Source organism: Eucalyptus grandis, chromosome 9 (genome assembly GCF_016545825.1).
Source record: "Eucalyptus grandis isolate ANBG69807.140 chromosome 9, ASM1654582v1, whole genome shotgun sequence".
Taxonomy (NCBI): Eukaryota; Viridiplantae; Streptophyta; class Magnoliopsida; order Myrtales; family Myrtaceae; genus Eucalyptus; species Eucalyptus grandis.
The window spans coordinates 21,240,146-21,253,865 of NC_052620.1; the positions used below are offsets into that span (position 1 = coordinate 21,240,146).

Here is a 13,720-nt window from a genome sequence, read left to right on the forward strand (position 1 = left end):
ATTATAAAAATTGTCAACATCTATGATAGTCATAGCATGTGAAGTGGCTAGTATTGACTAGACTTTCATGTAAGTGATTTTCAGTCATGGACTATAATGAAGAATCATAAAAAAAAAAAAAAAAATAGAATTAAATTGATCAAATTGAAAAATTTAGAACTGAATTAATTGTCGTATAATAGGTTTTAGTATTTTTAGACAATTTTTCCCTAATATGACGCATATGAAATTCATGATGCTAGAGTACACAAAAATGGAGATATTTACTATTAAAGACTATAAACAGTGCAAGTGTAAATACAAAAAGCGCCAATCTCATTTTTAGTTTTGCTATAGATAAACTAGTAATTGAAAATTCAATTGGCGAGTTAATCTTAACTGGGCAAATTATCATTATTTTTGTTAAGTACGATTCACAAATATATCTCGGAAGCATTTGTTGATAAATTAAAAAGGAAGTCGTCTTGGACCCCTAAAACGCAATCTGGGTCCAGCTTCACTAGGTAGACTTCCCTGCGATGAGTCAGGCAAGTGGCTTGTAGGTTTTGAATGTGCCCTTCGTTAAAAGCTGAACATTGGGATATTCTTTTGGGCATCAAACTGGCAAAATCTCTCTAGGCATTCCCAATATTACTGTGGAGGTGGACTCGCAAGCAGTAATTACACAACTTCATAAACCATCCGTTTTGGCGATATCCACATCTTTCAAATAAGGAAATTGTTGAGGTACTTCGAACAAGTCGGACTTCTTTGTACTCTTAAGAAAGGGAAATTCATGTGTGGATTGGTTGACAAATTGGACCATTTAGTTAAACATCACTTGACAGGAGATCGATTTGGTTTAAGCTTTTCTTAGGAATCGGACCTTACCCCATTTCTTCCTAAAAAAGATAAAAAAAAAGTTGTGGTCTTCGTAAAATCGTAATGGATCAATCTGATTCCGGGCAAAGACGGCACAAGTCAGTCCAACTTTGCACAACTAAAATTAATGCCGCAAAAAAGATAATGATTTTTCATTGTCATTGCATCAAGAGAAAGTATCTTGTCTATCTGTACATCTCTCTTCTGTAATGACCGAATCGATAATCACATTCGCCGAAAAGGAAAAAGAAAAAAGATTCGATTGAATCAGAACCCTCGGATTGAACAAAAAGAAATCATCCAAGACTCTGCTCTGTTCTTAGCTTGGGCTGACTCAGCTTTCGGAACTGGGACGAATCCCATCATCTCACGGTCACCCAACCCTCGGAATGTTCCCAATTAGGCCTCTCCTGGCTCGCCAACTCGCGAATCCGATCAGTCACCGATGAAGAATCCGGCGAGATCTCCAGCGCAGCGTGCTCTGTAGCGAATGACGGATCAGAATCCATCTCCGAGGAGGGAGAAAGCGAGCCGGATTCCCAAGTCGTTCTTGAACATTGCGTCGAAACCGAGTCTTGGAAATCGAAGTGGCACCTGGGAGAGGGATCTGCGAATTCGACTCTGCAATCTCTTACAACCTCGTTGTCCTGGACGCAATCGAGGGCAAGGAAGGGGTGCTCCAAGAGCATACGGGCGGTCCACCTCATCTTGGGGTTCTTTGCGAAGCACTTCATCAAGAAGTCCTTCCCCTGCTCCGACAATCCCTCGGGAATCTCCGGGATTTCGTCTCCGGCCCCGATTCTGATCATAAGGGCGTACGCGTTCGACTTGGCCCGCGACCCCCATGCCGGCCTCCCCGTTGCCATCTCCACCACCGCGCACCCGAGCGCCCATACGTCCGAGGGCGGCTCGTACTCGTTGTCGTTCACCGACTCGGGCGCCATGTACATCGGCGTCCCCCGCAACTCGAACCCGCCCTGTTTCCCGCCCTTCGCCGACTGCTCGCCCTCTCTTTTCGCGAGGCCGAAGTCGGCGATCTTGACTTCGTCGCCGCCACCGCAGGGGAATACCAGGATGTTCTGGAGCTTGACGTCGCAATGGACGAACCCTTTGGAGTGGATGAAATCCAGGCCCTCCAGGATGGACCTCGTGTGGCGTCTGATCTCGGGCTCCGAGAGAGGCATCCCTCTGGACTTCATGCTGTCGGCGAGGGTGCCGCCGGCGGCGTACTCCAGTAGGACGTTGTAGAGCTCCTCGCCGCCGCGCTCGGCGGTGAGCGAGTCGCCGAAGCAGCGGACGATTCCCGGGCACTCGCCGAGCTCGCGCAGGACCTGTCTCTCGTGCCTGAGGGAGGAAGACAGGGCCGAGTCGCAGGACTTGACGGCCATCAACGGAGGGTGGTCGGAGGAGCAGGTTTTGGCTGGTGCCGCGAGGTGGACGGTGGCGAAGCCTCCGTGGCCAATCTCTCTGCCTCGGACCCAATCCATGGTCGCGCGAATCTTGAGAGTTTTCAGGGTTTTGAGAGAAGTTTGAGAGAGAGAGAGAGAGAGAGAGAGAGTGCGCGCGTTCTCTTGCTCTGTCTGTCTGTGCAAGTTTCTGCTTTGCTTGGCGAGGAAGAGTGAAACAGGGGAGACACTGGCACGCGCCTATATAAAAGAAGAAGATCTTTTATTATTATTATTATTATTCCTCTTTATTTTTATATTTTCTTTATATGTATACACACACACACACACACACACACACAAACAAACAAAGACGAGTTTCCTCGTATACACGTCAGTACAACTTGATAGGTGCATGATAGAAGTTAAAGGGAACCATCAAATTTAGTGGAGTGGTGACTTGGATCGTCAAATTTAATAAAAAGCTTTCGCGAGTAATAGCTCTATTAATATTTTAAGATAACTTATTTAATGAAAGCCAAAAAAAATATCGAGCGCCACTTAAATAATGAACACATTTTTTGATGCCAGGATATATTACTTTTTTTTTTTAATAACAAGAAAAATTATTAATGAAAATTCATTCGATGTGACAAGTTGTAAATGGTTATTGAAAATTAACATGACCGTTTATGCATCTAGAGGAAATTTGCCGTTCGATCCATTTTGTATATTAATCTTAATATCTCTGGTATTACTTGTAAACACTTAAATGATAATCCTAGAGATACTAAAACCGATGAACAAGATGGATTTATTAAGCCACGTGACAAATTCTTGTTGTCTACTTAAATAGATTTATTTAAGTATTAATAATACAAAAAAGTCTCAAATTGGTACACATATGATAAATTTATGACAAACTAAATTTATACATTTGTGACAAAAAAAAAAAGATTAATGCCACGAAAAAATCACAAACTAATACATAGGTGATAAACGAAGGATAGAATCCCAAATTAGTATACTCATCAATCGCAATATGTTATTCAACTTAGCAATTTAACGATAAAATTTAATAAAAATTAACATGGGATAAATTTGTCACAAGTATATCATTTTAAAATTTTTAGTGGTCAAAAAAGTTAATGTAGAACAAATTTATCAAAATATATCAGCTTGGGGCTTTCCTTTGTATTAACCTTTTATTCAATAATGCACCTTGAGTTTTTTTTGTCCATAGAGCATCCTATTAAACATCTCGGTTTCCATTGAAACCAATGCAGCAAGATTGAGCAATTATCATGTAGATTCACAAAATGTGTCGAATTAAATTAATTACAACTCAAGAAAAAGTTGAATTCTTACAAAAAAACACTCGATTGCATATGATCAATTAGATTCATCGCGTCGTTCTTGAAATGAGTTTATCTGGTATCGATCGAGGCGAATAGTGAGCACCATTCACGAGCGAAACATGAAACCAGAAATCACTGAGCAAGAAACGTGATTGCCGACTTGTGTGTGGATGGACGTGGGGTAAGAAGCATATTCCTCAAGTTGGCAACCTTCTGGGCACACGGCCCAGGGCAGCAGCACGAGTGCCTCAAATTCAGTGACTTATTACGCACTTCCCCCATAACTCTTTGCACTTTCACATCTGTTAAAATTATATTAAATTATTTACCGACCAAGAAAAATTATATTAAATTATTCAATGAATAAATGAAATTAAAGAAATCTAACAATATCCCATCGTGTTTCATGCAACCTTTGTCGCAGAACAATAACAAACTTAATATGGACAAACGCACATGATTTGCCATTTTTGTTCCTCCACTTGCCACTATACTTGTGTGATGTAAGAAGGTTTGGGGCCCCACTAAGGTTTGGACGGAGATGGGGAAGAAGAAAACCGAAGGCTATCGCAGACTCGCCGGTCTAATTGAACGGCCCTGCCTTGCCGATTGCTCGGAGCACGTGATGAAGCTAGCCATTTCTAATTATCTTGTATAGGCAAGATTGATTTTTTGTTGCTTTACTTGAGGGTAATGCACGATGGAAATGTGCCACAACTACTGTTAATTTTGAGCAAGCACGTGATTGCCACAACACCAAAGGCAAGTTAGAATAAAACCGAAAAGATCCTTGTGCACGGTGCACAAGCCAGGCCCATGCCACTCCCAATCGGAAACCAACCTTGTAAATTCTAAACCAGTCGAATTTGACTCCCGATTCCGATCTTTTGAAACAAAATCGAAACTTAAGGGTCGGTTCCAAAAGTCCTAAAGTCGATTATCCCCGAAAAAAAATCACAGAAAAAAAAAAAGTAGTTAGAAGAATGCAAATTAGATCATCTTCTTGTACTTGATTTCCACACCCCATGGGCATATCGAAGAATTGCGGTTGGTGGTCGGGCCCCAAACGTTGGTGTTGACATTTCTTTTCTCATGCGCAACGTGCCCATGTGCGAATGCAAAATCCCGTCATTTTGGGCAAAAACGAAAAACGTGACTTTCTCGCCCTCTTCCTTCCGAACATCAAGGTTCCACTCTGTTCACATGCAACGGGCACGAGACACGTGTTGCTCTTCGTTGACCGTTCTCGTTTTCATTCGGGCCATTGCTGACCTCATTTAGGTCTTATTTCCCTTTAAGCAAGGGCACTTCTGATTTCGACACCCCAGGTCTCTTCTCGTGGCATTTTTTCTGATTAGATCGGTACAGCCACGGGCATTTCGCCGCCGGCAAAAATTACTCCTGTGGAAATGGTCAGGCCGAGGAAGTATGATTTTAATTTGACATGCGAAAGTTAGATTCGAGGGGTCGGCTGTACTTCATTTTGCCGGATTTGTCCAATGATTTGCTTATGAGATCCAAAAAGATAGGGAAACAGGATCGGTTGAATGCAAGGCTGAGAGAATTTAGACAAAAAAAAAAAAAAAGGATCTTATACACGTGGATTTGAAGGTTTATAGCTGACGACCACTACTTGCCACCTTATTCCAATTTTTTTTTTTTTTTTTTTATATTTATCCATAATGGACACGTGCACTATCCAGCCGCTCATGTCCCACAAATTAGGATTACTGATGAGTTTGAAGAAATCTCTTTTTCTTGGAAGTGAACAAATGGCGGATCCGCCTTCCTCCGCCGAACCAGCTAGAGATAGAGATAGAGATAGAGAGATAACTGATTCTTTCGCATGGTTCACGTTTTTCTAAGCGTCAGTTTTTGAAGGGAAAATGGTCAATTTTTTTTATTATAAATATATTACACTTTTACTAATTCAATAATAAAATTTTCAATTATATCAATTAAATCTTAATTTTTTATACGTTTTATTAACTTAGGCTATTAGACTAATTTTAACCTGAAATCGATTATGTGAACGTTGGTAGCATCTCATAGGACACTTGACTTTAATGTTAACAATTTTTTTTATTTTCTTTTCTTTCTTTCTTTTCCGTTTTTATCAAGCCCAACAAAGGTTGCCAGCTGATCCTTGCTAACCATAGGCGACGGCCGCTTGTAAAAAAGAAAAGGAAAAGAATAAAAGAATAAAAAATGAGAAGAAAAATGAAGAAAAAATTATAATAATTGTTTATGTTAGCTTTGACAGTATCACGCAAGATGTTTGGTGTCCATGTCAATAATTTCGAATGAAAATTTACTGGATAAACTCAATTAGTAAAATGTAGAAATGCTCAGAACTCAACTGATAGAATTGAAAATTTTCAAATCAAATTGGCAAAATTATAATAAATGTAGAACTTTTTGAACCAGCATCAATTTTTTTTAACCATGTCAATGAATATGTCAAGTAAAAACATGAATTTTCCTTTAGTAGAAAAAGAAAAAAAATTCGGAGCTTATGCTCGTGGAAAATGTCAAGCCACTGAGCTAAAAACTGCTGGAACAACTCGCACGTGCGATGGACTCTCGAATGCAAACTTTCAAAGAGGGCGACAAGCAGGTTCAACAGCAAGAGCAAAACGTGATGAACCAATTCACTGATTTTTTTTTTCTTATTTTCCAATTGATTACTTCATTTTATACATTTACATGTGATCTTTCGGATAAATGGCGCGGTCAGAACGGGGGTTTAGTGCATAACTACCCTTCTCACCCGCTATTATCTGAATTTCGTCCTAATTGCTGGTGTGGACAAATTAATTAATTAAATGATATGTTAAAAAAGGCTTAATCCATTTTTTTAATGTTTATTATCAATTAGCCAGGAATTTTCATGGCCGGGCTCGATTAAAAGCCGACCAACCAACCCCGAATATTGTCAATATGGAAAAGTTTTTCAATGAAAATAAAATTCAATGAAAATACAATGAACCCAATAAAGTTTCTTACTCGAACCAATTTCACAGATTATTTTGGTTACAATTTAAATGTTTTATTTTAAAATTAGAAAGAAAACCAGAGTTTTAATTTGTCAATTCTATTTTCAGCCAACTATTTTTCTAAATCCGGAAAAAAAAAAAACCCATCTCCCAAAAAATTATTAGCCATAGTCTAAAAGCAAAGGGACACCGAATATATCATAAATATAATAAGTTCACCAGTTTGATTTGATTCAATCTGAGAATTGGCTAGAATCATTACCAAATTAAATTCAGCAGGTTCCCCATGTTTCATATCGGAACCAGATAACCTGAAAAACTTGGCTTCGACTTCACTTGAATTGCCCCTATTTTCTAATTTATTGTCCAAGTGGACATATGATCACGGGGTATTAAAAATAGTGTTCTCAAATGTTCAACGCTCCTTGTATTAGGAAAGGTCAAAACAAGTATCCATATGGGTCAAAGGGATTGAGTTGATCATGCTAAGTGGAATTAACACTAGTAATATTCAAATAAGATGCCCTAAAGAAGGTCGCTCAATTGAAGCGAAAAAGATCTTTTCTTCTATCTTTATTTTGTTTCAATGTGCAAGTGTTAGGTGGATCTCCCATTTTAATCTGGATTAGAACGAAGGGAACACCCCCCCCAAAAAAAAAAGAAAAAAAAAAAGAAAAGGCATATTTGCTTTACAGTCCTTGACTCAATCCAATTGAACTAGTCTCTATATATTAATCCTAGTCAATGATCTTAATCCGTTTTTATCACTACTGATCTCTATAGTAACTACCCAACATAAGCTTAAACATGTTTAGCAAGAAGGTCAGATCGGATAGATCGATCTTTATTGAATTGGCTGAGTTACCCAAAAAAGATTATTATTATTATTATTTAGTGCATTAAAAACTTAAGTATGCTTGAGCATTCCTTAATATTTTCTTGAATATGTTCATGAGTTAGCTTGAAATTCTAATTAAGCTATCAAAGTGACAACTTCTCTCGTGATGTGCACAGTTAGATATGTCAAATGCCCCATAAAATTTGATATTATGGCAAGCGAAGTAAATAATTATATGAATTAATATTACAAAAAATCTTAAACTAGTTTAAGGTGTTACCCTCAATTTGTCATAGGTGTATCAATTATAGTTTTTGGTAGCAATAATCTAATTTAACGGAAGCAGGGTATATTTATCACGGTTATAGCAGTTTATAGTTTTTGGAGATTAAAAAATTAGGTTGACCAAAACCTGCCCCTCTGGGCCGCCCACCGTCGGTAGCTGTCAAGTCCTATGACTCCGCCCTCTCTTCCTCCCTCAAGCACAAGAGGCAAGTCCTGAGTGAACTCGGCGAGCACCCATTGATCGTCCGCTGAGCTCATAGAATTTTCACCCATATAATTCTCAAACTTAAAAATAATGCGATCAAAACCTTCGACTCTAGTTTTTCCAATTATGGCTGATTCCGACAAGTTGAAGCCATCATATTCATTGATGTCGACCGAAAATAAGATCCAAAAATAACAAGCGATATCAATGCCATCTCAAAACAATCAATTTGCGACCACACAATTGACACTTGCAAGATTCAATCAAGCAAAATTTCCATATGGCTTTTCATCCCTCCGTAACCTTTTTTTCCGGAGAAGCCATGCAAAAAAACATGACAACTTGGCGACGTCGCCGTCAAAGCCAAGGGGCTCCGCCGTCCCGCTCGGCCCCTTTTTCACCATTTTTGCAGCACCGAAAGGCCAAAAGCCAAAACCGACGGCCGGAGAAGGGGGCGCCCCTGCATCACCGTCCTCGTCATCGGAACCAAAAGATCCTCCTCTCCCAAACACGGCGGGACCCACTCCCCAATTATTATTACGGTGATGCCCACTCGGAACCGAAACTCGCGGCACCGCATGCGCGCACGCTCCGAGCATCGCGCGTTCGTCACGGATCGTGCAAAATGCAATGCACGGCAGGCGGGCGCGACGACTCCGCCGGCGGGGAGGGGGCCACCGAAGGCTGCATGCATTGCATGCGCCCCGTCCCGACCCCATCTGGTCGACGGCTCTGCGCGCTCGGTGCATGGTCTTCCCATTTCGTTGCCCTCCGGAATTGACCGGTTCGTCTCATTCGGACCACTACTATCAGAACCGATGCTCAGTCCCCGGCGTCATTTCGATTTGAAATAATTAAAAAAGTCAGAAAGAATCTTTGGATCGCAACGAATGAAAAGGTGGTGTCCCCTTCCGCGAAAGTAGTTAACCTGAAAAGGCGACCGTGTTCAATGTGCTGACATGTGCTCTCGGGCAGTTCTAAGTAAACACTACGACTTTGGGAAAAGTATCGCAAAAACCCTAAACCAATTGCGTCGCACTAATTTAGTTTTTAGTCTTTTAATTAAATCAAATTATTTTTTATATATTTTCACATTAGTATCAATTTAATTCATTTGTCCAATTTCGATCGATAATTGATAACGTAGACGTTAACCATCTTTTGTCACACAACCTATAATAAGGTGGATAATTTTCTAAATTTATAAATTTTTCTTTTTTTTCTTTTTCTCCTTTTTCTCCTTTTCTTTGTTCTTTTCTTTCCTTTTTCTTTTTATACTCCAATGGTTGGCCGGTGAGGTTGCCGGCCACAAGTGAGGTTTAGGCAAGGGCCTCCGTACCCTTACCAGTCACAAGCGAGGGTTGCATCCCTTGTCCATTACCCGCCAAGGTCCGCAATGCCCTTGCCTAGACCAAGGGAGGGTGTCATGGCCCTCGTTGGCTAACAAGCGAGGACGTTGGGCCCTTACCCACATCCAAGTGAGGGCCACAACCCTCGCTTGTTGGTCAGTGATGGCAACAACGCCTTCCCTTAGTCTCAAGGACACGGAGGTCCCCTGCTTATGGTGGGTGAGAGCCACCTCCCCTAGCTTGGGTGAGGGCATAGAGGCCCTCACTAGACTAGGTGAGGCTGTCATGGCTCTCCTTGACCAATAGGAAAGGAAGTCAGCCCTCGCCAGCCTAAAATGTAAAAAAAAAGAAAAAAGCTTTTTAATATCATTAGTAGGTTTAGGACTTCTTAGCACTTTTTCCCTTCAACATTTGTCATTTGATTATTGCCAAAACCCAAGTCAAACGAGGCTTCTTAAGACCGCGGCATTTTAAAACTCACGCGGGCTTCAACGTGCGCAGACCAAGTCCCATCATTTCTTCGTTGCTTCCCCCATACAAAGCAAATTTGACTTCTTGTTTTGACGGCATGCTGGATTATATTTTAATTTCGACGGGTTTGTATGGTTCGTCAGATATGTCGAAGGATATACTTTTCCGCACGCTGTCGAATGGATTTCGGAAAGGACCAGATCAGGATCGGGGCCTAGGTTTTGCATCTCGCACGCCTCTTTTTAACTGGCTTAGCTCATTCATGACATCAACGATGGTCATGTTTTTACTTTGTTAGCGTACATTCCTATCGAAAGATGCTACTATCATAAAGACAAAAAGCTTGCGTACTACAGTTTAATTGGTGCCATTTTATACTTAATGCCATGCACACATTTGTACTTATCGAGATGTATTGCATGGAATTGATTTGTAAATCAACTTCGTCTTAGTGGGTATGAGGAATAAGGTGTAGTTGGTGCTAGTCTAATCAAAACTTCCATGCGCCTATTCTTTAATAAATAAGACTTTAACGAATTTCAAAAAATATTTCCTTCTATGTCATCTTATTTTAACATGAAGCTCCACACTGTCACTATGTGTTGCAATAACCATATGGGCAAACTGGAGGCCGATTTGCTCTTGTTGCCTCTTTCATTTCAACCATGATGGCAATTTTCACTTGAAATTGCATCAATCACATTTTTAATTGGGCAAATTATCATTATTTTTGTTAGGTGCAGTTCCCAAATATATCTCGGAAGCTTTTTCTGATAGATTAAAAAGGAGGAAGTCGTCTTCGTAAAATCGTGACTGCTTCACCGCAAATCAATGAACTGTTTCCGAGCAAAAACAGGACTCCCCCAAATGAAAGTGCCGCGAGAAAGATCTGATTTTTCATTTTATTGCATCAAAGAAAGAATCTGTCTGTACATATTTTGTCTGCAATAACCGAATCAATATTCACAGTCGTAGAAAAGAAAACGAATCAATTGAATCAGAACCCTCGGATTTAACAAAAAACAATCATCCGAGAATTCTGCTCTGTTCTAGCTACGCTAACTCTGCTTCCGGAATTGGACGAATTCACATCATCGAACGGTAACCCAACCCTCGGAATCTTCCCAGTTTGGCCTCTCGTGGCTTGCCAACTCGACAAACCGATCGATCGCCGACGAAGAATCGGACCAGATCTCCGACGTGGTGTGCGCCGACGAAGAATCGACCAGATCTCCGACGTGGTGTGCGCCGACGAAGAATCCGACCATATCTCCGACGTTGTGTGCTCTCCAGCGAATGACGGATCAGAATCCATCTCCGAGGAGGGCGAAAGCGAGCTCGATTCCCAACTCGTTCTTGAACATTGCATCGAAACCCAGTATTGGAAATCGAAGTGGCACCTCGGAGAGGAATCCGCGAATTCTACTGCTCCGCAATCTCTTGCGACCTCCTCGTCGTTGTCGACGCAGTCGAGGGCCAGGAAGGGGTGCTTCAAGAGCATACGGGCGGTCCACCTCTTCTTGGGGTTCTTAGCGAAGCACTTCATCAAGAAGTCCTTCCCCTGCTCCGACAATCCCTCGGGAATTTCCGGGATTTCGTCTCCGACCCCGATTCTGATCATAAGGGCGTACGCGTTGGCCGGCGACCCCCATGCCGGCCTCCCCGTCGCCATCTCCACCACCGCGCACCCGAGCGCCCAGACGTCGGACGGCGGCTCGTACTCGTTGCAGTTCACCGACTCGGGCGCCATGTACATCGGCGTCCCCCGCCACTCGAGCCCACCCTGTTTCCCGCCCTTCGCCGGCTGCTCGCCCGCTTTCTTCGCGAGGCCGAAGTCGGCGATCTTGACTTCGTCGCCGCCGTTGGGGAATACGAGGATGTTCTGGAGCTTGACGTCGCAGTGGACGAACCCTTTGGAGTGGACGAACTCCAGGCCCTCCAGGATGGACCTAGTGTGTCGTCTGATCTCGGCGTCCGAGAGGGGCTTCCCCCTCGACTTCATGCTGTCGGCGAGGCTGCCGCCGGCGGCGTACTCGAGTAGGACGTTGTAGAGCTCCTCGCCGCCGCGCTCTGCGGTGAGCTCCTCGCCGAAGCAGCGGACGATCCGCGGGCAGTGGCCGAGTTCGCTCAGGACCCGCCTCTCGTGCCTGAGGGAGGAAGACAGGGCCGCGTCGCAGGACTTGACGGCCATCACCGGAGGGCGGCCGGAGGGGCAGGTCTCGGCGGTCGCCGCGAGGTGGACGGTGGCGAACCCGCCGTGGCCGATCTCTCTGCCTCGGGACCAATCCATGTTCTCACGAATCTTGAGGTTTTTCAGGGTTTTGAGAGAAGTTTTCAGAGAGAGAGAGAGAGGGAGGAAGTCTGTATGCGTGGGTTTCTTCTCTTGCTTGGTGTGGAAGAATGGAAACAGAGGAGACGCTGGCAGGGGCTTTATATACCGACGAGGGGAAAGAGAAGATCTTTTTTTTTGTTTTTGTTTTTTTTTTTTTAATTGTATTATTGATCTGTTTTCTTCTTTTAATATATATAATTTTATATAATATGTGATGGGAAGAGGAGGGCGTGTTCTTGTCTTGTCATTTCGCTTGCGGTTGGGTTGAATTGGGCACGTGAAAGATGAGATAGTCGAGGTGGGAAAGGAGGGAGGAAGAACCACACGTACGTTCCTCATTTAGCGCACCTCCGTTCCGATCCTATCCTTTGGAACAAAAAGAAGGAAAATCAAATCAAAAAATCCAATCAAAACCAAACGTGTTTGGTGTGAATTGTGAATCCGATTTGTGGATGCGTGTCCTCGTACAAGAAGTTACTGGGGTTACAAGTATCATGAAAAGGGATTTCGCATTGGATAATCTCATTAACATTTTAGGAATATGCACATATTTTTTTAATGCACCAGATATAGTACCCTTGTTTGGTCACGTGGAGAAATTGATAAAGAATCCAACCGTCTCACTGAACATGTTTAAGCTTATCTTGGGGAGTTACTATAGAGAGGTAATACTTAGCAAAGTGGTTCAGCGGGTTCAATGGATGAAGTCCGACTGTAAAGCGATATATGCCTTTTTACTTTCTTTTTGAGATCCTTCGTTCTAATCCAAATTAAAATGGGAGATGTTAGGTTTCCACTTCCACTTGCACAAGGAAACAAAATATTTTTTTTTTTTAGCTCCAGTTGGGTGACCTTCTCTAAGAAAATCTATTTTAGTCTTACAGTGTTAATTCCACTTAGCATGATCAATTCAATCCAGTTGACCCACTTGGACAACTGTTTTGACCTTTCCTAATACTAGGGGCGTTGTACATATGAGTTATGTCCACTAGGACAATAAATTAGAAATAGGGGCACTTTGAGTTTATACACATGAAGTCGACATGTGAAAGCTACAATTTTTTAGATTATCCAATTTCAATATGAAAGACGATGAACATATTGAATTTACTTGGGCATTGATTTTAGCAAATTTTTAGGTTGAATCAAAAAAAACCATTAAAATTATTATATTTATGATCTATTCAGTGTCCCTTTACTTTTATAATATGGCTAATAATTCTCTGGGAGACTAGTTTTTCTTCCAAATTTAATAAAATAGTTGGTAGGGAGATAGAATTGACAGATTAAACACTGGTTTTCTTTCTAATTTTAAAATAAAATATTAAAATTGTAATCAAGCAAATTTATGAAATTGGTTCGAGTAACAAAATTTATTGGGTTTATTTTTATTGAAAAAGCTTTTCCAAATTCACAAATTTCGGGGGTGGTTGACCGGCTTTCAATTGAACTAAGCCATGAAGATTCCTGGCTAGCCGACGCAAATCATAAAAAAGAAGAAGAAGGGATTAACCCATTCTTATCCCATGTCATTTAATTAATTAATTTTCCAACAATAATTAGAATGTAATCAGATGACAGCAAGTGAGAATGGTTGGTTGAAAATATAGTAATGACATGTGTGAATGCCCTAAACCAAC

At 41.6% G+C, this 13,720-nt stretch overlaps 2 protein-coding genes across 2 annotated transcripts; both read right to left on the reverse strand.

Moving 5' to 3' along the window:
• Window positions 1-1,029: 1,029 nt before the first annotated feature.
• LOC104418560 (mitogen-activated protein kinase kinase kinase 18) lies at window positions 1,030-2,398 on the reverse strand. Its single transcript, XM_010029939.3, has one exon. The coding sequence runs from the start codon at window positions 2,346-2,348 to the stop codon at window positions 1,224-1,226; it is 1,125 nt and encodes a 374-aa protein (XP_010028241.2). The 5' UTR covers window positions 2,349-2,398; the 3' UTR covers window positions 1,030-1,223.
• An 8,224-nt stretch (window positions 2,399-10,622) lies between these two features.
• LOC104418561 (mitogen-activated protein kinase kinase kinase 18) lies at window positions 10,623-12,133 on the reverse strand. The gene has a single exon (XM_010029940.3). The coding sequence runs from the start codon at window positions 12,036-12,038 to the stop codon at window positions 10,761-10,763; it is 1,278 nt and encodes a 425-aa protein (XP_010028242.2). The 5' UTR covers window positions 12,039-12,133; the 3' UTR covers window positions 10,623-10,760.
• Window positions 12,134-13,720: the final 1,587 nt, after the last annotated feature.